The sequence below is a fragment of the Ursus arctos genome, unplaced genomic scaffold, assembly GCF_023065955.2.
Source record: "Ursus arctos isolate Adak ecotype North America unplaced genomic scaffold, UrsArc2.0 scaffold_18, whole genome shotgun sequence".
NCBI classification, from domain to species: domain Eukaryota; kingdom Metazoa; phylum Chordata; class Mammalia; order Carnivora; family Ursidae; genus Ursus; species Ursus arctos.
Window position 1 is genome coordinate 11,890,702 of NW_026622852.1, and position 22,066 is coordinate 11,912,767.

At 41.7% G+C, this 22,066-nt stretch overlaps 1 protein-coding gene across 2 annotated transcripts in view; it reads left to right on the top strand.

The window, feature by feature from the left end:
- The window catches only part of SH3GL2 (SH3 domain containing GRB2 like 2, endophilin A1), a 205,331-nt gene that overhangs the window by 158,155 nt on the left and 25,110 nt on the right, over positions 1-22,066 (top strand). For both annotated transcript variants that reach the window (XM_026506484.4, XM_057313472.1), the window contains exon 3: positions 9,310-9,382. In XM_026506484.4, coding sequence (XP_026362269.1) covers positions 9,310-9,382 — 73 coding nt within the window. The remainder of the gene's footprint in view (positions 1-9,309; positions 9,383-22,066) is intronic.

Here is a 22,066-nt window from a genome sequence, read left to right on the forward strand (position 1 = left end):
GTTTTGCTGTCTGTGCTGTTTGTGTGAAGAGCCAAACAAAGAAAATTCCTAGGTGCTGTGTGTCTTGTCTTTTTCAGTTTTTTTCTTTTGAGTTCATTGGTGAATTCAACAAATTCTTGTTTTGTGTCTTCTCTAAGCCAAGTATGTTGGATACAGCAGTGAACAGATAAACAAGGTTCCTGGTGCCTCAAATTCATAGTCTAGAGGGGAAGGCCAACTTTGGGCAAATGCTGACCAGTGCGGCTAGTGTAACAAACCGTGGTACTGGAGAAGCTTGAAACAGAGGAAACACACTCACACAGGGTGATTACAGAAAGCCTTCCTGATATTCCAATGATGATGTGGAGGATGAGTAAGAGTTATTAGAGTTATATGCATCTGGTAGAAGAAACAGCAAGTAAGAAAGAACAGGACATGTTTGAGTTCCTGGGGGAAAAAATTAGTTGCCAAGGGACAGGGGTCTTGTGAAATAAGACTGTGTAGTGTTTACCCAACTGGTCATCCTGGCAAAGTTCTTAAAGTGGACCTCACTATCAGCATAGGTACCCTTGAGAGAGGACATTTAAGAGTCCTGAGTCCCAACCAGAAGTCTGGGAGGCCAGCCTCTTACACCTAATGCCTGACAGCTGTTTGCCCCCAGTGGGGTAAATGAAGTCCTCATTGGTCCTTATTTCTCATCTCTGGACAATTCTAAGTACCACCTGTTCTTTAACCAAAGCTAGTAGACTCTGCTGTTCATTGTTCTGGAAATGGTATTTTACCCATCCATCTTCTGCAGCATCTGAGACCAGACACTGACTCACTTGCCTATAATGACTTGACTCCTCCACTCCCTGTAATATTAGAGTTCCTCATGTCTCATAAGGAGCAGCTTGTAGGTCTATTAATTTGCACCAGCCTCTGTCTCCACCCATTATTTCTCGATCCCCTTATCCTTTGAATCCTCCCTCTCCCTTCAGGAGGAAATTTATAGCATGCCTCCCCAGTGCCATGTTGTTAATGACAGATTAGTCAGACGTTCAGGAAATTAGACCTAAGGAGTCAGAATTTGAGTTCAGCTTTCAGCATCTGCCAGGACTAAAGATAACAAGGTAGGTAGCTCACTGACTAAGCTAAGGCAAGCTTTCCATTTCTTAAATGAAACTAAAAAGAATAGGAAATTTAGAGAAGAGAGTAGAATTTATCACTGAGCAACTCATTAAACCTTTGAATCCATGACAATCTTGCAAACTAATTGAAATGAAAGAGGATCATGTTAAGTGTCTTACTTCAGGTAAAGACCCAAGATATTCCTCTGGGTCTGAGGGTAAGGTTATTTCTCCTATTTCTTAGAAAATAATAAGCTTCTGAAGTTTTTGTTTCAAAAAATATATTCCTGGAATTAAAAACAACAACAACTGCTGATTGTTTAAGGAGCACACCTATGGTTTTGTATTTGGGTTTATACCTAGTAAATTGAGAGATTTACATTTCAGAACAATGTGGAGATTGTTTTATTTCATTTTACTATGTGCACATTCTTTTTGTCTTATCTGTGGCTCTGGGCAAATTTTATACTCTCTAGCAGTGCAAAATTTGCATTAAAGGTAAAGATTTTTGTGGTAATTGGAAAGCATGTGTCTTGGATTTGGAATCCAAAATCTTTTCTGTCCTGTTAATTTCTTGATTACTCATAAAAACATTTTAGCTCAATGTTCCCAAGCCTACAAAAGAAGCACCTATCCATAGTCAGTTTTCTGATCATCAGGCATTTGGGGTAGAGAGACCTTTTTGTTCAACTGTGTTCTTAGAGGTGCAATTAGACAACAAAATGAAATAAATTAGAGGTTTGCATCAAGCAGCACTACTGGGAGAGAGAATTGGGTATTCCTAGAGGCTGTTTCTCTAATCAGCCACCCCAGCCCTTCTCCTGCTGAGATGCACTAAAATTACACATGTGTCTCTAAGCCTTCACAGCTCCCAGAGCTGATTGGGTGGAATCCTGCAGCTCTGTTGTCTCTGCAGGAGCCCTGCTCATTGCCATTTCTTTCCTCCACTTAAGTGCCTTGCATAGAATTGTTTATGTGTTAGTTTTAAATGGAATCTGTTGCTTACAAGATTTGTTAAGTACAGACTAAATTTATTACTGTGGTGTAGACGTTGTGTAAGATTTGTTTATTGAGAAACTATAGATTTTTTGTCAAGAGGAAGTTCTAGAATTTGGAGGATCTCTAATTCCTTCTCAAATTTCCGTCTGTTGCTGCCATTCTGTATGTGTGTGTGCCCATGTAGATGTGTGTGTGGTTATAGTAATTCGTGTGGAATATCTGTAAACGTGTCCTCCATGTGCAAAGTGTTTGCTGGGCACTAGGAATACAAAGATAATTAAGTTACAGTTCCCGCCCTGTTTTGATGGAAGAGGCTTCCAGTTTTGATGGAAGAAATAGGCACATAAATCACGTGGCTTACAGGACATGGTGCCCTGTGGAGGATTTCCATGAAAGACAGGGTGGTTTCATGGAAGAAAGATCGGTGGAAGCTTTCTAGAGAAGAGGGGTGCCTGAGCTGAATCCTGCTCTTTTCTCCTATCTCTGCATATATGGGTAATGTAGAAGTCCAAACCAAGGAGTATAGTACCTCTTTTTACAGCCTGAAAAGTGTCCTGGTAAATCCCTCCTGTTGAAACCAGAAGAGGTCATAGGGTTGGAAATGTGGCTATGCACCACTTCAGTGGGAATGGAATTCTTCTGAAGTGTAGCCTCAAGTTTTAAGACAAGCAGGATGTTGGAAAAGAATTGGAAGAATGCCATTCCATATGAAAGTGAGAAAGAGTGGATTATTTGCAGAGTGGGGTGTGGGGAAAAGGCTGATAGGAGAATGTCTGTGGTCATTATCTTCATGCATTTAATTAGTCATTGGGTAGAAAGGGGTTACATCTTTCTATCCAACTCCCAAGTGGTAAAAATAGAATTAATGAGTAGAAACTGTGGAGAGAGTCAGGCTCAATGTAAGAAAGAATTTTTGACTGTCAGAGCTGCTTAAAAAAGCCATGGCTGTAACTGAATTCCCCATCACTGCCCATGTTTTAAACAGTGGCTAAAACCACAGTGTGACTGACAGTGGTGTGAGGCACACTGGTCATCATCTCTTTGGAGTTTTGTGGCAAGTAATTTTGTCACTAATAATGTCACATTTTAATAATATCACTTCGTTGAATTCTGGTGGTTTATCTCAAATGAAGGAGAAAGGTATAAATGTATAAAGTCCCTGCCAGCAGGCTCAGAGTAACGCCTGCCCCTGAGTGCACCTGTCGGTGTCTGTCATGCTCATGAATGTCTTCGTGGATGTGATGGTAAAACAAAAGGTGGGGATCACTGTACTAAGACCCTCACTCGCTGGCATAGACTTGTGACATGGGTGAGAGCCCCAGATAAGATGAGCTTTAAAGATACCTTTCTGCTGATCCTGAGATTCAGGGAAGTCAAGTTTCTTCTCAGTGATGTGTTTATAATATACTTCCACGCTAATATTCATTAAAGGTAATGCCTAAGAAGATTAGCAAAAAAAAAAAAAAAAAAAATACACTGGGGAAATTTCAGCCTAATGCCTTGTTTATTTTTATTTTTCAACACACTATTAATCAGGCTTTCTGAATACCAGGTAACTGCTATACGCAGAGCAATTTGGGAACAGGTACATTAATTCTTCCAAGTCAGTAGGGAACTATTAAAACATCCTTATTGGGCCAGCCTGTATCTCACTGCCAGACGAACTTTCCCAGGGAGCTGTTTTCATTATGTCTCTGTGACTTGTTTAATGAGGTGTCTCATTCAGGGCTCTCATTGCTTTAAGTGGGTGCGTGTACATTTTTCATGGGTTCATTTTCTTAACTTCAGTGATGGGAAAATAAAGAATTTGAAAAGATTTTAGTGTTTCATGTGACACATTGACATTTCTTTTTTTGTAACCACTGTGAGTTACCCCATGTCCAAGTGGATGCTTAATTCATCTCTTCATTATTGATCACCAAACCCAAAAACTGTCTTCCATTTTAAGATACCTATTTTCTCTTAAACTCTGCTACTGCGTCCCTGTGACAGCATCTGGGACGATGCAGCCTCTGATGGTATAAAGTCCTATCTTTACTCCTTTTGGTGCCCCACAAAGAGTGCTTTGTAGTTCATGGGTGTTGTCACCAAGCTTCAGGATGCAATGACTGCTTTTTCTCTAGTGGAAAAGGTAGTATTCAGATGTCTCAGAACCACAGCCCCCTTCTAGTCAAGCCAGTGCCTTTGGGTTCCCTGTGTCTTGTCTCTAGAGGTGGGGCCGCTGCTGAAATGATCAGCGTCCATAGGTTCAGTGTGGCACACGTTGGTAAAAATAGAACCTTAGCGAGGGATTGGCAGACTCCTGTAAGCATATTAGGCTTTGTGGGTCAGAGAGCCCCTGTGGCCTCTGCTGTTACCTCTCACTTCTGCTGAAGGGCAACAGCAGCCACTGATGATGCCCCAAAGGAAAGAGCATCACCGTGTTCCAGTCAAAAGACTGCGATTTGAATCTCATGTAATTACTATGTGCAATGAAATAGGAGTCTTCTTTTGACTTTTTCCAACCATTTAAAAATATAAAAACAGCTAGTGGCCCAGATTTGGCCCAATGGCCACAGTTTGCCAACCCTTGCTTTCGCCTAAGGAAGAAAAATGGTATAGTGAGTAGAGCGGGTAAAGAGAGCCAATTTTCTCCCTACTCAAAGTTGTAAGTCACAAGACTGGAGGGCAGAGGAGGAACCTCCTGACTGAAGTATGAGAGTTACTAAAAGCCTGGTATTGAGAAAACTGAAGAAAAAAGACCAGAAGGATATATGCCTATGCTTCTACCTTCAGAAAAAAACAAAACAGAACAAAACCCCCTAAAACCAAAACAAAAAACAAACAAAAAAAAAAACAACCCAACAACTTACATTGAGTTTTTATGTCCTGAAAACATAACCTATTTTTATATTTTTACAGTTTCACCTCTAAACAGCCTTCGCTAGTGGCTCCCTACCCCCATCCAGACAAGGCTAGTTAAAGAAGTGGAGTCTCAGCAGTTCACAGCAATGGGAGTTGTGATTTATGATGCATCAAAACTTATTTTCAAGTAATGGGAAAATTTGGGCATTGAGGAAATCATACGATGTAGGTTATAAGTTCAGAGCTAAATGGCTATTCTCAAATGGGAATGAGCTCTTGCAAGTTAGAATAAATTATTTAAGTGGGAATCTTAGTTCGTGTTAATTATATCAGGCCTATTAATAAGAGAATATGTGCTTGGACATTACCAGCTTAAATATATAAATAGCTTCCTAGCAAATACCTAATAAGGCACACTCAGGGTTCTCACAGGGTAATGGTCCTCAGCCTGTCCATGACTGACATAGTTTAGCAAAAAGACTCCCAGACATTATTACCAAGGACAGAGATGGAGAGAAGTTAGAACCTGGTCAGCCTCCGACCTGCAAATGGCCATTGGACTATTTAGCTCCTCCCGCGGTCTTTCTTAGAAAACCTCTGACCTGTGACCTTTGAACTACTTTTCTTCCCAACACAGCCATAGTGGATGTGTGACCCCAGACAGTTCATTTCCCTTCCTAGGTTCGAACTTGCACATTCAAAACATTAAGGCTTTGGATTAGATGTTCCACTGGTCTCTATTATGTTCTTTAAGTCTATCAAGCGATATCGGTCACAGTAAAATCAAGAGAAAGATTCCTGTGAATGAATTTGCTAATAAGCTGTTCCCTATTTGAGGTGTGTCTTGATAACACTATACATAAATAATTATATTGGATGAAGTTGTTTTCAGAAGGGGATGTCAAGCGAATTTTATTTTACACTCTGATCAAAAAGTTTTGGCTAGAGCTTGTTTTATGGTGATGTCTAGCTTAGGAAACTAAAAGTGTCAAAGTCTGCCTTGTTGGGCACAAAATCTGAAGATCTGAGGGTGGTATGGGCTCCTTCCTGGAAGATTTTGGTGAAACCACAGGGGACACTGGGTAGTTTTTATTCCTACTTCCCTTTGAAGATCGAATCCCACCTGGGAACTAAACTTTGTGCTCTAATATTGGCATCTCTGTGCCCTTCCCTGAGACCACTGGCTTTAGCCAAGTTAGAGGCTTCTATTAACAGAGCCTGAGTAGTTGAGCTGTCTATTTAAAGAGCTCAGAAGGGACAGGGGATTCTATGCCCTAAATGAGAACCATTTTTCACACCTTCCCTGCTGACCTCTCTATGGACCACTCCAAGTACACACTTCTTGAACCCGGCCTCTGTAGAAAAGTCTGTGTAATGGAGGGCATGTGGTCAAACAACTCAGTGTGGGAAAGCCTCCCTTTTGCAGAGGCCCAAAATACCAAAATGGTATTAGGGTAGAATAGTTCTTGTGAATGAAGTTTCCACAGGTTTTGAGGAGTTAAAAAAAAAAAAAACCTAGAAGATGAGATGGCACGTGTTTTCCCCCTGGTCCCGTGTTGGCCACTGCCAGATCCCCAGCCCCATCTGGGAGATGTCACAAAGAGACTTACAGCTCTAAGTTGGGCTCTCTCTTCATTTAGGAGGTATCGCTGTTGCCTGTCTTTCTATGAGGAGCTTACACTTTCAAGAAGTTATAGGGTAATAATTAAGAACAGAGACTCTGGAGCCGGAATCAGGCGAGTTTCTTAACCTCTCTGTATTTCACAGGGTTGCTGAGGATTAAATGAGTTAAGGTATTTAAAGCTCTTAGAATGATTTTTGATGAACAGAAAACACTTTATGATGGTGGTGGGCATAATTATTATTGAGGGCAGAGGTGGGGGAAAGTTAGAAATTGGTTAACAGCCTAGTAGTAGATGACTTCAGACTATCAAATGGTCAGTGGACAATTCAGTTCCTCCTCGGGCTCACTCTCTTAGAAACCTTGAACTTTGGGATTGTTTCTTCTCATCATAGTCACACAGGACCCTTGGATACACATTTGACATTCAGTTCCTTCATCCCTATTATATAGTCTTTAGGAGATCTGTGTTTCCCTCCTGCCATGCTTGTAACCTGGACTTTCAGCATGTTTGCTGTGCACACAACCTTTAATTCACTTCCATGACACTGAGTGCATACTGGGTGGTTGGTATTCTGCTAATACTGCCTGTACCTCCACTTAGGGCCACACAAGTCCTGTACCACACAACTCCAGCGAACCCCTGTTCACTTCTGTACTAAACATGACTTGGTACATACTCAAATCTAAGGCCTCCTACAAACTCAGATCAACCAAAGGGACATGGTACAGGGTTCTTATGTAGGCTGGCAACTCTTGAATAGGAATGCCTCTTAAGATAATTTTATACCATGATGACCTCATAAGAAAAAATGGTTTTCTCTGTTAATTGCAGTAATAAGAAACTCTTTACATAAAAATATGACTGCCATGGAATAGGAAATTATTAAATATTGAAAAACCAAACTGAATGATAAAATATGCTATGGTTTGGCTTGGTTTGGTTTCTGATTATGAAAGACACTTACCCCATCCATAAAAGCCTCATTTTATATGTAGGTACAGTATGTTACTGAAAAAAATCTTGGAATTAAGGGAGGAGCCCTTGAACTCCAGTTAAAACAAAACAATAAAGTCCCCTTGGACTTAATTAATATCTGAAATTCTACCATCAACAATTTCTTTCACTCATATCTATGTCATATATCCCATGCACATACCTTGGATAGGAGGATGCATTTGTTTTTATTTAGTTAGGTCTCCCGTGGAGTGGAGTGAGTGAGTGGACCATGCATGTGGATAAGGAAAGGATTTTATCAGGGAATGAAGAGTGAACTATTACAGATTCTGCATGAAGGAGGAGGGCCCAACAGAGAGAGGGCATGCTGACCTGCTGAACGCAAATGCTGACCATTCAAAATTTTGCAGAGATAGACTCTAAGATTGAGATTTTTATTTGGAATTAACCAAAAGTTTAAGGATTGATTAGGAGTGTTTGCTCAATAATTTTAGATACTTAGGATGTTCTGAGAACTTAAATAAAAACTTTCCATCTTGGGTGCCTGGGTGGCTCAGTCATTAAGCGTCTACCTTCAGCTCAGGGCATGATCCTGGAGTCCTGGGATCGAGCCCCGCATTGGGCTCCTCCACTGGGAGCCTGCTTCTTCCTCTCCCACTCCCCCTGTTTGTGTTCTCTCTCTCGCTGGCTGTCTCTCTCTCTGTCAAATAAATAAATAAAATCTTAAAAAAAAACCACAAACTTTTCATCTCTTACTTGAATAAACAGTTGGTGTTACATTTTTCTTTTTTTTCTGTCCCCGATACCTGCCACCATGCCTGGCCCACTGCAGACATCCCATAAATGCCTCTGGGGAAAAATATGATTCATCATCTCCATGTTCTTCTTCTTTTCTTTAACTTTTATTTACATTTATTTTATGCTGAATTTATTCATGGGCCATATGTTTTTATTCCTTTGGTTTTCCCCCTGAGGTGTGTACGTGTGCACACCTGTGTCCATGCAACCTCCTCTTTGGTTCAGGAACATTCTGTTCTTTTCAGTACGAATCATCTCAGTGCAGCAGAGAGAGCTCACGCAGGGGTTATTCGGACTATGAGCTCTATAAATCTGGGGTTCCTTGGGGGTTTCGCTCACCCGGACATGCTCAAGGACCAGAGAATTGACATCAAGAACCTTAAGTTCAGCGTTTTTGCCTGTATTTTTACGCATGTACAATAAAAATTCAGTATTTGATCGGGTGTAGGACCTGTGTCCAACCCCACTGTTTGGCCTGGACACACCTGCCAACTCCAGCCTTGTAACGACGGCATGGAACATATTAATTCTACAAAGCAACAGAATTTTGGTGGCTTTTTGGATATGCATGCCCTCCATGGCTTGGGCAGTTTCAAGAGTATTCTTAAAGTGAACATGGAGATTCGAACCTCTTGATTTGCCTGATTGTGTGGGGCTTTCTGGGTGAACTTAACAGGGAATCATTTTCAGAGACCACCTCAGGCCACTTAGGGGAAGAAGAAGCTCTCTCCACCTTACTTGCCAGAAGACAGTGAAGTATGTTTTGAAACAGATTTTAGGAAATTCCAGGTTCCTCTCTCAGTGAATAGGGTTTCCACGTCTCGATGGAGCCTCGCTGAGTGAGACGCGACTCTTCCTTCTGGGCATCTCCAGCCCCTCACAGCGCATGGCAGAGCTTGGCACTCTGTTGTAGCACCCGTGGTTGTATAGCTACTGAAGCAGAACTTAGGTTCTCGAGCTAATAATTCTTGTCACTTAGAACATCTCTTTTCTCATTTCAGAAAGTGGATGTCACCAGTAGGGCTGTGATGGAAATAATGACCAAAACAATTGAATACCTTCAACCCAATCCAGGTAAGGGATTGCTTTATACCTTCAGCGTATCCCTCCACGTAACTTGTAGTTTCTCTTCGATTGATAGTTAGGTTTGGTGTGCCGCTTCTTCCTCAGCCCGTTATAATACCTTCACTGGGGAGGAGGGAGGACTTTTTAAGGCTCACGTCGAAGTAACTGGAGGATTCTGTGATACTTTGGCTGACTGTAGGGTATTGAACAAACAGCATGGCAGGGACAGCCTGGGTGGCACATCAGGGCAGGGTAGCTGCATGCTGTTGGCAATCAAACTTTGATTTTCAAGGGATGGTAAGAAAGAATTGATAATTTTAAGATAAAATATAGTGATTCCCAGAAGGCGTGAAAAAGTAGGAAGTTTTTGTGAAACACGGAGGGTTTGTGTTCATACAGCATCACTGAAGTTTTTGGAGGGTTGTTCTTCATTCTGATTCTTCTCTGAGGACGTGGCTGGTTAGCCTTTGTTCCCGCTAACTCGCTACTCTCTAAGAGAAGGAAGTTATAATAGAGGTAATGGATCTGCCCCTTGCAAGGAGAACCAGAAAGAACTGGGCAGTGTCTGTGGACACAAGGTATAACAAGGCAGAATGGCCTATATCATCGCCCTCCTCACTCCTCTTCCTGACATCAGTTCCGATGCAGAGTGTAGAAAGGCTGGAGGAAAGCCTTGAAGCAAGACTGAAGGTATTTACCTGACAAGTATGAATATTTAGAAAACTGCTCACTTTGGGGACTAGTTTCTTTGGGAGTTTCAGGTTGGGAGTCCAGTGTCTTTGGTGGTCCTGGGAGGGTGGTCTGGACACTGCGTCATCCCCAGTGTGTTTGGATACAGAGCACTAGTGGGCAAGAGATGAGAAAAGGAGGTGTGGGATAAGCGGTGAGCTAGGGAGGGCAGTAGGAGGTGCTGACTAGCTCTCTACTGCCTCCTGCTGCTGCCGAGCGTTATTGACCTGTGGTAGCACAGGCGCTGGTTCCAAGATGAACAAACCTTGTAGGAGTAACAGTCTTGATTTTTTTTTTTCTTCTTAAATACATCAGAGATGGGATTATGTAAGGAAGGAAAATACAGAAGTAAGTATAGTAAGCTAGAGGAACTAGGAATATAACTGATTGTGAACCAGATGGTGAGCAAATTAGGCAGAGTGGCAAAAATGAAGTTCCTAATTTTTACCAGAGCCTTCTTTATGAACTTTGTAGTCGTTCCACAGAGATGCAGGGATCTCTTAGATGGTCATTTATTCCTTAGTATTCCTAGCACAACGTGATAGGTCAGGTTCTGGAAAGAGCTGCTTAACCTGCCTCACCATAAGAAATCATTGAATAAGGGCAAGAAATTTGTTTTCATCTTTGCAGAGAACTTTGAAGTGCTCTCTGATCTCCTGGGATTTACACATGAGTTGTGCTGGTAACTCATTGTTGTAAGGCCAAGATAATTATAGGGCAAGGGAGGGAAAATAGACTATTTATTGAGCACTAATGCATTTTTAGGGCCCTGCTAATTATATACACTGTCTCAACTCTAAAAGTAACCTTTTTTTTTTTTTTTCTGATTGGAAAAATAACACACAGTTGAACAATTCCTAATTATGGAAAAGGGACTAAAAATCCATTGTAACACAAATCCTTAGAGGAAACCATCAGTGTTCTTGAGTATAATGGAACTCTGTTGTAGGTAGGTATAGTGTGTTGAATGGTATGGCCCCTCAAAATTCAGGCCACCCAGAATCTCAGAATATGACCCTATTTAGGAATAGAGTCTTTTACAGATGTAATTAGTGATCTTGAGATGAACTCATTCTGGAGTTAGAGTGGGCCCTAAAGCAATGACTGGTGTCTTTGTAAGAAGGGAAAACATAGAGACACGGGGAAGAAAGCCTTGTGAAGCGGAGGCCGAGACTGGAGTAATGTGGCCACAAACCAAGGAATTCCAAGAGCTGCCAGAGGCTGGGAGACGCAAAGAAAGGATTCTCCCAGCCAGCCTCCAGAAAGAACCAACCCTGCAGACTCCTTGATTTCAGGCTTTTGGCCTCTTGAACTATGAGACAGTAAATTTTGTTGCGTTAGCTCACACAGTTTTTGGCAATTTGTTATGGTAGCCCTAGAAAACTAATACAGTGGGCTAGCCTTATTTTCTGCAGGAAGAAACAACGGCCCATGAATTTAAGAACCTTTTCCAAAGTCACACACCTAGGAAGGGATGAAGTCAGAATTGGAACCAGTCAGAGTGGATACAACAGAAATTCAGAAAGGAAACAAATAGTAGGATTGAGACTTATTTTTATTTTAATAAAAAAGATTACAGGAGGAGGTAACAGGGGAGATAAGAATTTTTAGAAAGGACATTTTTAATAATATGCTGAATGTGCTTATTAGCTGCCAACATGTTGGTTTTATGGCTATTTGAAAACTGAACGGACATCTGCCTCCAAGAAGAACAATTAAGGTCATCACCAGGCAATCCCAGGTTGGTTTCAGAAAAGCAGTTATATATGGACAGGCCACATATGCGTACAAGTGTTTTGTCACCCAGAAGAGTCCAGAACAAAACAAAATTTCATATACTTATTCTATAGAATTTAAACAATCTATATTTAATTGGTCTGTGATAGACATGATTTAGTTTCTCCGTCAGTTCTTACCCTGAGAGCAGACACTTGGCTATAGCACTTTGGAAAAGTGGCTGGTCAAGTACATTTGTTCACTATCCAAGTGTCCTTGACAAGGGTATGGAGGAGTCTAGCAAACACTCAGGGGCACCCAGTCTTTGGATGCAGAAGAGCAGAAAGAATATTCTCAAACTCATTCTTGGTAAATACTTTGACCACTCGGCCTCTCAGTGACCCCAGGAAGTGGGTCAACCAGTATGTATCACTAGATGCTGGTCCTGAATAAGCGAGATCTAGCTTGGGTCAGGACAGAGACTGATGCCAGCCAACAGATGTACATGGACAGACTGGTAGATTCAGTGGAAATTTATACTTTGAAGGTTTTGAGAATATCTTGTATTAGATTAGTATCCTGGGATGTGTTCTGGCTTTTAGATCTTGCGGGTTGTGGAGCATATCCATCTAATATATTCTTAAAACCCCATTCCTATTGAAATGATGACCAAAGAGAGTCTGATTAATTTTCATGAATCTGTAGATATGTTCTACACTGTGTAGGCCCCTTTTCCACTCTTGCCCACTTCCAGAGTGGGGTTTTTAAATGGCAAATCTGATCATATCATTATCTTGCATAAAACCTTTCAATAGCTTTTCATTGCTTTTAGGATTAAGTTTCAAATTTTTAAGGTGGCTTAAAGGGCCTTCCTTGCATGGTTAGTTTGCCCTTCCCCCCTCCACTTTGCCAAGCAAATAGTACCCTTGGGTCCAGCATAAAGGTCATTTAAAAGCCTTCCTCGACCCTGACCAGTTAGGTTCCCCTGTCAACTTCCCTGTCACAATTCCAGCTGTCTTTCCCTGGTGGCACCTGCCACATTTCCTGTAAATGTGTGTTATGTGTGTGCTTTTGTCTGTCTTCCCCTGTAAGGACAGGACTGTGACTGTCTTATCCCCATGTCCCCAGTCCCCAGCTTGGTTCGAGGCAACTGGTGGCACTTGGGTATTTGAACAAATGAATTAGGAAACACCGTTGACAGTCATTGGCTAAAGTGATAAAACTGCTGTAATATAGAGAGAAGGAAAAACTCTTGCTTTTCCTTAAACCATCAGCTCTTCCCATATAACATTTATCATATGCATTTATTTTTATGCAAAAACCAACTTTAGATGTATTAGGGATAGAAACAGGACCAAGATTGGGCGCCTGACTTCTGGTACTTCACAGCCTAATAACCTAAGATACATACACCCTGAGGAGAGCAGCCTGGAGGACTTCACAGCTAATTCCTTCTGGAAATTCCACTAACAAAGTGAGCAAGGGTGAATGGTCACAGGTTTATAGGTATGCACTGTGAACCAGGGCTTTCAAGAACATAGACCAGAGAGCTGTAAAGTCTTCTACCACAGATTGTGAAATATTCTGAATGGAACAGCATAAATCAGCACAAATTTGCAAACTACTGAGAAATAGTTCAAACGTGAGAAGCATTAGTACTGATTGTGAGCCCTTATATTCTTATGGTGTCAAAGAACAGAGATCACTCAAGAAGATATAAGTCAGTTTTCTTATATGAGTAGTCTGATGCCTTATGGAGAAAAAAGTACTAAATCAGCATTGTCCAATAGAAATAAGATGCAAGCCACATGTGTAATTCTGAATTTTCTAGTAACCGCATTAAAGAGTAAAAAGAAAGGGAAAATTGATTTGAATAATATGTTTTTAACCCAATATATCCAAAATTTAACCAATATTAAAATACTGAGAAATTTTACATTCTTTTTTATTCTTGGGCTAGGTTTTTAAATTCAATGTGTGTGGTTTTTTTTTTTTTTTTTTGAGAAGATTATTTACTTCAACAAGATTTTCAACTTAGTTAAGTAAGGTATTTTAAACTCATCGTTTTATTTATTTTTCAAATCTTCACATTTCTATTCTTTTTTTAATAATAATTTTTTATTATGTTAGTCACCATACAGTACATCCTTAGTTTTTGATGTAGTGTTCCATGTTTCATTATTTCTGTATAACACCCGGTGCTCCAAGCAGTATGTGCCCTTCTTAATACCCATCACCGGCCTATCCCATCCCCCACCCCCTTCCCCTCTGAAGCCCTCAGTTTGTTTCCCAGAGTCCATAGTCTCTCATGGTTCATTCCCCCTTCTGTTTACCCCCCCCTTCACTCTTCCCTTCCTTCTCAGTATGTATTTCATACTTAGAGCACAACTCAGGTTGGACTAGCCACATTTCAAATGATCAATAGCCTCGTGTGGCCAGTGGTTCCCGTAATGGACAGCTCTGGCTAATTTGCCATTCAAGCTATTTATTATATTTTGATATATGTTTGATGTTTAGCTCCTTGGCTTATGTATATTGGTGGTGGTTTTTTTCAGGAGAGAAATAAACCCTTGATTTTAGACTAGGATATCTTTTTTTTTTTTTAACCTTCTACAAATCTGTTACACGGCATTGCACTGGAGATCTTCCCCTGAAATAGAATGATGGACGTGGCCACATTGGGCTGTGCTTCCTTCCTAGCCTTAGCTTCGTGGTTGTGACGGAGGCTTTTTCAGTTTGCACTGGAGTTGTCCTGACCCTGAGAAGTTGCATAATCCTATGCAAATTTCCAAGATGCGTAGATAAAAAGCAGTTTGGACATGAAAACACTGTGCACAGTCAAGGTTTGGTTCTCTGCAGAAATGCTCTTTCCTTGAATGCCTGCATGATTTAGCTTTCTCCAGCATGCCTCGGATTGGGGTATTAAATCGGGGTCATTTTGTGTCTATTCATAATTTTTTAATAATAATTTTAAATCTCATTTGTGGAATGTTGCCTGTGGAAATAAAAGTTAGCTGTATTAATTTTGAAATATCTCATTAGTCCCTGGGAAGATATTACATCAAAATTGTTATACTTCTTTCCCACAGGCTCCTTCCAGAGATGAAAATGCAGTGATTGTAGGATATTTGGTGACAGTGGGACTGAAATCAATACATATATTATTTGGCATTCATGTATTCAAATCCTTGGCTCCACAGCATCCTCAAATTGCTGTTTCCTGGAGGGCAGGTCCTCAGTTGTATTCGTCTTGCTTTTCAGGGCTCTTAGCATTGTGCCTGGTTCCTTGTCTGCCCTCCGTATGTCTTCTGATTAGGTGCACAAATGAATGTATCTATTTTTCTCTTAATAGGGGATATGTACAGAGTCTGGTAGCTAGAGCTTTTACTTTCCTAAATCCTGACATTGAAAAGTAATGAAAATGCATGAAGGACAGATGACAAAAGTAATTGTGAGGAAAATGTTGTTACATTTGAAAGGAATAAGGTCTTTCAGGGATGAACATATCAAAGAGGAAAATACGGCGGGTGGTACTGGTGTCATTCATACACTGTATGTACTGAGCAGGCCGGAGGGTTTTCCTGTTTTCACTGTATCTTTGGGAAAAATATTGAAAATGAATAGGTTCCTAATATATTTGAGGCATCTTAAATGATCCGGTTTTAAGTCAGGTGGCACTGATAGATCACTGATACTCATTTTCTGTGTCTCTAAAGACTGCTAAAGCCGGACTTTATATAAAATGTACTTAATCATAACAGATATTAGACATTTAAAATATGCATATATATAGAAAATTAAGCAAATGGAGTCTCACTCTGATAGCCTTGAGTCACTGATCCCCTACGTGCGTGTGGTGGTCCCTGCTCTCTGTCTTTCCACGTCCCTTCTCCCTCTTGTACATCCTCCTGCAGGCTTCTTGGCCTTGGGGTCTCTCTGCTGCCTCACACTCTTTCCTGCAGCAGGACTTGGCACTTGGCCATTCCCACTTCTTGGAATGCCCACCTGCCCCTTACCTGACATCTGTCCTGTTACTCATCCTTCCTGCTTTGTCTTAATATCACTTCCCTGAGAACCATTCCCTGAGCCTCCTCTGAATTAGCCCCACCCCGCTGTTGCATTCTCGTGAGGCCTGCATGTGAGTCCCCTCCACAGATCTTTCCAGTGGTTCCCATTTAGAATAATATTTGAAAGCCATTATCATGGGTTACAGGGTCGACGATCTGACTTCATTTCCCATGTTCCTACCCATCTCCATCGGCTCCCTGGGCACCAGCCTCACCAGCCTCCCTGCCATTCCTCAGACACAGAGCACCCTCCCCCCCCATCTGGACGGGGCCAGCCCTGCCGGCTTCACCTGCTTCCACATCTCAACGTCCTCACTCAGGTCTCTGCTCGAGTGTCTTCTTATTTGTGTGGCTTCCCTGACCATTTGTTTAGAACATCACTCATCACTCTTTAAGCCCTCTCTGTGTTATTTTTCTTCATGGCATTTCTCACTGCTTAACCTTCTATTGCATGTTTGCTGGTTAAGGTATGACTTGTGTCTGCCCCCATAATGCAAGTAGCCCGAGTGCAGGATTGTTGTTCACACACTGCAGTCAGAGAGCCCAGTTCTTATCTTTTCTTGTATTTCTCACGGTATTTGCTTTTATGTATTTTTTTATTTGTTCAGAATCCTGTCTTCCTCCGTTCCTACCCCCTGCTTTACATTCTCCACATAGCAGCTGGGGCATTCCATTATAAAGATGTAAATCCTATGTCGTCATTTCTCTGCTTATTATTCTCCAGTGGCTTCCCACTGAACTGAGAACACACTTACTGGCCATGAGGCCCTCCGTGACTTGGCTCTTGCCCTACCCCTGAGCTTCTGCTGCTCTCCGTCCACTCTCACTATCTTCCTCCGATCCTCAGCCATGCTCAGCTTCTTCCCGCCTCAGGCTCTTTGCACATGAAGTTTCTCTGTCTGGGACTCTTCTTCTGGCTCCCATGTGGCAGCACCTTCTCTTCATTCCACCGCCCTATGAGGTCCTTCCTGGACACTATCTGAAGTAGCCTCTTCTCACTCTTCTCATATCCTTTTTATTCTTCTATCACCATTTGAAATTATTCCATATTTTCTCTTTTTAAGAATCATCTGCTCATCACCCACATTTTCCATGTCGAGTATAATTTCCACCAGGCTAGGGACCCTGTCCTGTTTACTATCCTTAATATACAAATAGTGCCCTCAGTATTAAATCAGTGCTATTTATCTCTCCCGCTGTGTCATAAACTCATCAGAGACAAGACTGTATTTGTTTTGCTCATTTATATACCCAGTACCTAGCACAGTGGTGCGTAGTAGCTGTTTAATTTGCTGAATTGAATGAATGAGTCAGATCATGTTAAGCACATTGAAGCTCCATCTATAGCAGTAGCTGACCCCCCAGGTAGACTCGTGATCTGCAGACTCGAACGTGCCAGGATCAGAGCTGTCACTGTCTATGTAATGTCTACTTGGTGTCATGTACAATTCATAGAGTTCACAGTTGCTTTGGAAAAAGCGTGAAAGTGTATAATCTCATGTTTAAGGTCATTGGGCTGGAGCTATTGAGAGAACATCCATATTTACACACACAGATCATTGTTCCTATTTTCACATTTCTGAAAACTGAAGCTTCAGAAGAGACTAAGTAATTTCTCCAATGTTCACATATGACTCTGTCCACAGTCCATTTTGTTTTCACTGTCATGTTCTACAAAATGTGGAGATACCTTTAGTCTAGGGATGTGTGGTGAAGATACTCTAGAATGACCTCTGATGACCCACACCCTTGCCCAATCCCTTCCTTTTGAGCGTAGGTGGGATCTGTGCCTTGCTTCTCACCAATAGAATAATGCAAAGTTAATGGGATCAGCACCATGTTGCCTTGATTAGGTTACAGTGTATGGCAAAGTTGATGGGATGTTCCTCCATGATCACATTATTTATATAAATCTTTCTTAGTAGTAGAGAGATTCTCCTACTTGTCCTGGAAGAAGCAAATTATTATGTTACGACTGCCTGAGGAGAGGGCCAAGTGTCAGGGAGTTGAGGACAGCCTCTGGAATATAAAGGTGGCTGTAGCTGAGAGCCAGTAAGAAGCCAGGGCCTTTAGTGATACCACCACTAGGAATTGAAATTTTGTCAACAACCTGCGTGAGCTGGGACACAGATTCTTTCCCACACAAGCTTCCTGATACCAAGATGTCCTGGCTGATACCTCTGTAGCTTGTGAGACCATGAACAGAGGACTCAGTACATTGCACCTGGACTTCTAACCTACAGAAATTGTGAGATAGTAAAAGTGTGGCTTGAAGCTACCAAGGTTGTGGAACTTTCTTACGCAGCATGGAAAACTAATACAGTATGGCTGTTTGTTCCCCAACTAAAGCTCCTATTTCAGGTATATCACTGTCTTCTGGGGTCATCTGGCCATTTGCCTGATCACTTTTGGCTTCCTGGATACCTTCCATGGGAGCAGGAAGTAGATTAGGAGAACCTGTCTGCATCTTTTCAGCTTATGATGAAGTCTCCCAAATTCCCTGGGGAGTGAAGACTGAAGATATCTTTGAAACATGAGACAGTGAAAAGCACTGGACACAGTGCCTGACATTTTGTAGGGGCTTGAGAAATGTCACTCCCCCTTCTCTTGCCAATGGTCTGCAGGGCCTGCCTAGCTGGGGGTATCTCAGGGGCTTGCCTAGCAATTCCTCCACAGAAAGATGCACAGTAAGGTGAGGCCTCCACAGATACGGCCTCCAGGGAGAAGTTCCACTGCAGGACCCTCCCCACACAGTAACACGGTGCAAGTGTCCACCCCCTGTCTGCTTCCTGGGCCGGAAGAAGCAAAGGCTCATGATATTAGTAACTCGTGGGGGTTGTGTATTTTTTCAAGCTGCAGGAGCCGTGTTATGCTCCTGTGCTGTAATCGCCTGCTTGCCCAGGGCTCCCTGTGAGTCCTCTTTGGCACAAGCAACACCCCTTGTGGAGGAGGGAGATGTTCACTGGCCCATCTCATGGGCTCTTAGGGCTGCTGTGGAACCCCCCCCCCAGTGTCTTAAAATACCTCCCCACTGCTTCCCACTCAGCAAGGCATAAGAGAGCTCTGGTGCCTTGGAGAGAAGTGTTATATAATTACCATTATTTGGGTTGAGAGTAGCATAATCCAGTGTTAGAGTTACATATTTGTATAAGTGAGACCGTCCTCTTCTCTTTCCTCAGTCTCTAGAAGAATATTTATAGAATATTTAACTTCAAAAGAAACTGCATAGGTGGAAATTTACGCGCATCCTTGCTACCATGTATATATCCTTTGCATCCTTTAGTAACTGTTAGTGTGCAAGTCCAGGCAACACATTGCCTACAGTGTAAGGAGCGTCAGAGAGCTCATTTCAGATCTGTAGATACTCTGAGATTTCACCTGGGCGAATCAGGCCATTACACACGGGTTGCCAATGTGAAATATATGCTGAAGTGTTATTTACTACATACATTTTGTTGCAAATATTAAGCTCCAGATCTAATTTAGTGTGATTTGAGGATTTATGCTCACATTTCAGTTGTAATCTCTGTACTAGGCTTTACAGACTTAGTTAAAATAATTCAGAATTAATTTATTGCACCAACTAAAGGCATCATTGAGCATTGATAGGTAATGAAGAGGTAAGCGGACTTCGAGCTCTTGGAGGCCATTTCGATGAAATGGCTATCAACCACAGTTTTCTCTAGCCAAAAGGGGGAAAATAACTCACATTTATTTAGCACCTGCTTTGATTATATCCATCCATCCATAATAAAATCACAGCAATTCTATCACAAAGTATTATCATCTTCCACTTATAACCAGGCTCGGTGAGGCTGAGAGGGTAAGCACCTCTCTTCCCTACAGAGCTGGTAGCAGAGCTGCAATTTGAACCCTGTCCTGTGTTATTTCTTCGATAGCATGTGTCCTGACATTAATAAGTAAGAAATGAAAATAGAGGGGCGCCTGGGTGGCACGGCGGTTAAGCGTCTGCCTTCGGCTCAGGGCGTGATCCCGGCGTTATGGGATCGAGCCCCACATCGGGCTCCTCCACTATGAGCCTGCTTCTTCCTCTCCCACTCCCCCTGCTTGTGTTCCCTCTCTCGCTGGCTGTCTCTGTCTCTGTCGAATAAATAAAATCTTTAAAAAAAAAAAAAAAGAAATGAAAATAGATTCTGTCACACAGGAGAATGCAGTTCTAATTGTTTTATTTTTAAAAAGAGGCTGTATGTACACATTTATATATCACTTTTGGCCTCTAAATTTTAACATACTTGTTCACAGTGTTTGCTGTATTAAGTAATCGATTACTCCTAATGAAATTTGACAATTTTCTTTAAGAGGGGAAAATAAATTACCTTTTTCTTTTCCTTGAACTATTTTATCTTTAAAAAAATTCTTATTTTTGTAAAGAACCATAAATAGAAATCAGATCATTAGGAAATACTCTGGCTGTAGTGTTCCTTCTTGTGGAAATAAAAACAAAACCAAAAGGCTTAAAAAAAGAATAAAGTCAAAATCTTTACATTGGAGTTTTAAAAGTAAGACCTATTGGTTTTGAACTCAGCAATGGTTTTGCAAAGGATGAGTTTCATTGGTTTTGAAAATTGACATTAGGTTGTGTACTAGGACCTCCTCGTTGTAAATGAGGAACTCTAGTGCCTAGTGAACTCTAGTGTGCACATGAGAGATTTTCGAATTTGCAAGGCATTGCAGAAATCAGGTGAGCCAGTCCTCTAATGTTCAAGATGAGGAAGCAGAGGTCCAGAGGGGGTTAGGTAGCTGGCCAAGGTCACGTAGATGGAAAGCCCTCCAATCCCCTGACTCATGGTGCGGCACTCGTCCTGCTTCCCAAGTCTCAGCATCTATCACACTTCCTCACCTCTGCATTTTTAATCACCTAACAAGTGTAAATATAGCTAAAGCTTGACAAGTCCTAATTTGACCTATTTTAACAAAGATGTTAATAAAGCAACTAGAGCCAGAGTGGCATTCTGGGACGAGAGTGGGCTTTTGAGACATAGCTAAGATTCAGTTTGGGCTCAGCTTGTTGCTACGTGTCCTTGGGCAACTTGCATCATTTCTCTGTGCTTTGCTTTCCTTGTATATAAGATGGAGAAACCAAGCCTGTTCCTCATATTATTGGGAGGATTGAAAAGATGATGTGTGTGAATTACACATAGCAGATCCTTCAGAGATGATAGCTGTGGGATGAAATGGTGGTCCTGATCTTTAGTTTTTCAAGAATATTATCAGGGTTCTTTCTAAATTTTCAAGCCTGGTGGTAGCACTTATGAATACTCGTAGGAATCATTAAGCATTTGTCCGCCACAGATCTCTGCTCCTTTGGGCAACTAGGTTTGGTTTCTGTAAGGTGGATAGAGAGGTAGAAAGGAATTAAGTCATCTCATTAAATATGGGAAATTTATTCCACGTCTTTGGTCTCCCTACTGAATGCTACATTCATTAGGTTAGAACATGAAAATGTGACTTGGAGTACCGTGACTGCCCCTTCCGAGTGTTGTATGTGTTCAACACAAGCCAGAAGCGGGGGTTGGCTTTTCTTCTTCCCTGTTGTGACAGACAGATGCCGTTAACTGTGTTTTCTTGTTTGAAATTTCACAGTTCAAGAGGGAAAGTAGCCACTTCGTGAACATAATACAGCAGTTTAAAGCAGGTTGTAATTTTTTTTTTTTTTAGATTTATTTGGCAGATATAGAGACAACCAGCGAGAGAGGGAACACAAGCAGGGGGAGTGGGAGAGGAAGAAGCAGGCCCATAGCAGAGGAGCCTGATGTGGGGCTCGATCCCAGAACGCCGGGATCATGCCCTGAGCCGAAGGCAGACGCTTAACCGCTGTGCCACCCAGGCGCCCCTAAAGCAGGTTGTAATTTTGTTTTTATTTGTGGAAGGTCTCTCCCCAAACACTCCTGTCATCATTGAGGGCGGGGAGAAAGATGAAGTACAAAAGGACAGACTCACTGCTCATCCCTGTCCTCCCCACTTCAGTGAACACCCACTTCCATCACCCTTACCCCTGCATCCCCTCCTACCCTGTACTCACTTTTGTGCTAGCCTCTTTACTCCAGCTTCCTGTGTTCCACAGAGACTATTGGTTTCTAGATCTAGAGAAATCCCATTTGTTATAAACCTTGATTTTGAATTACAGTGAATGAAACTTTAAAAAAAGATAACATTGTTG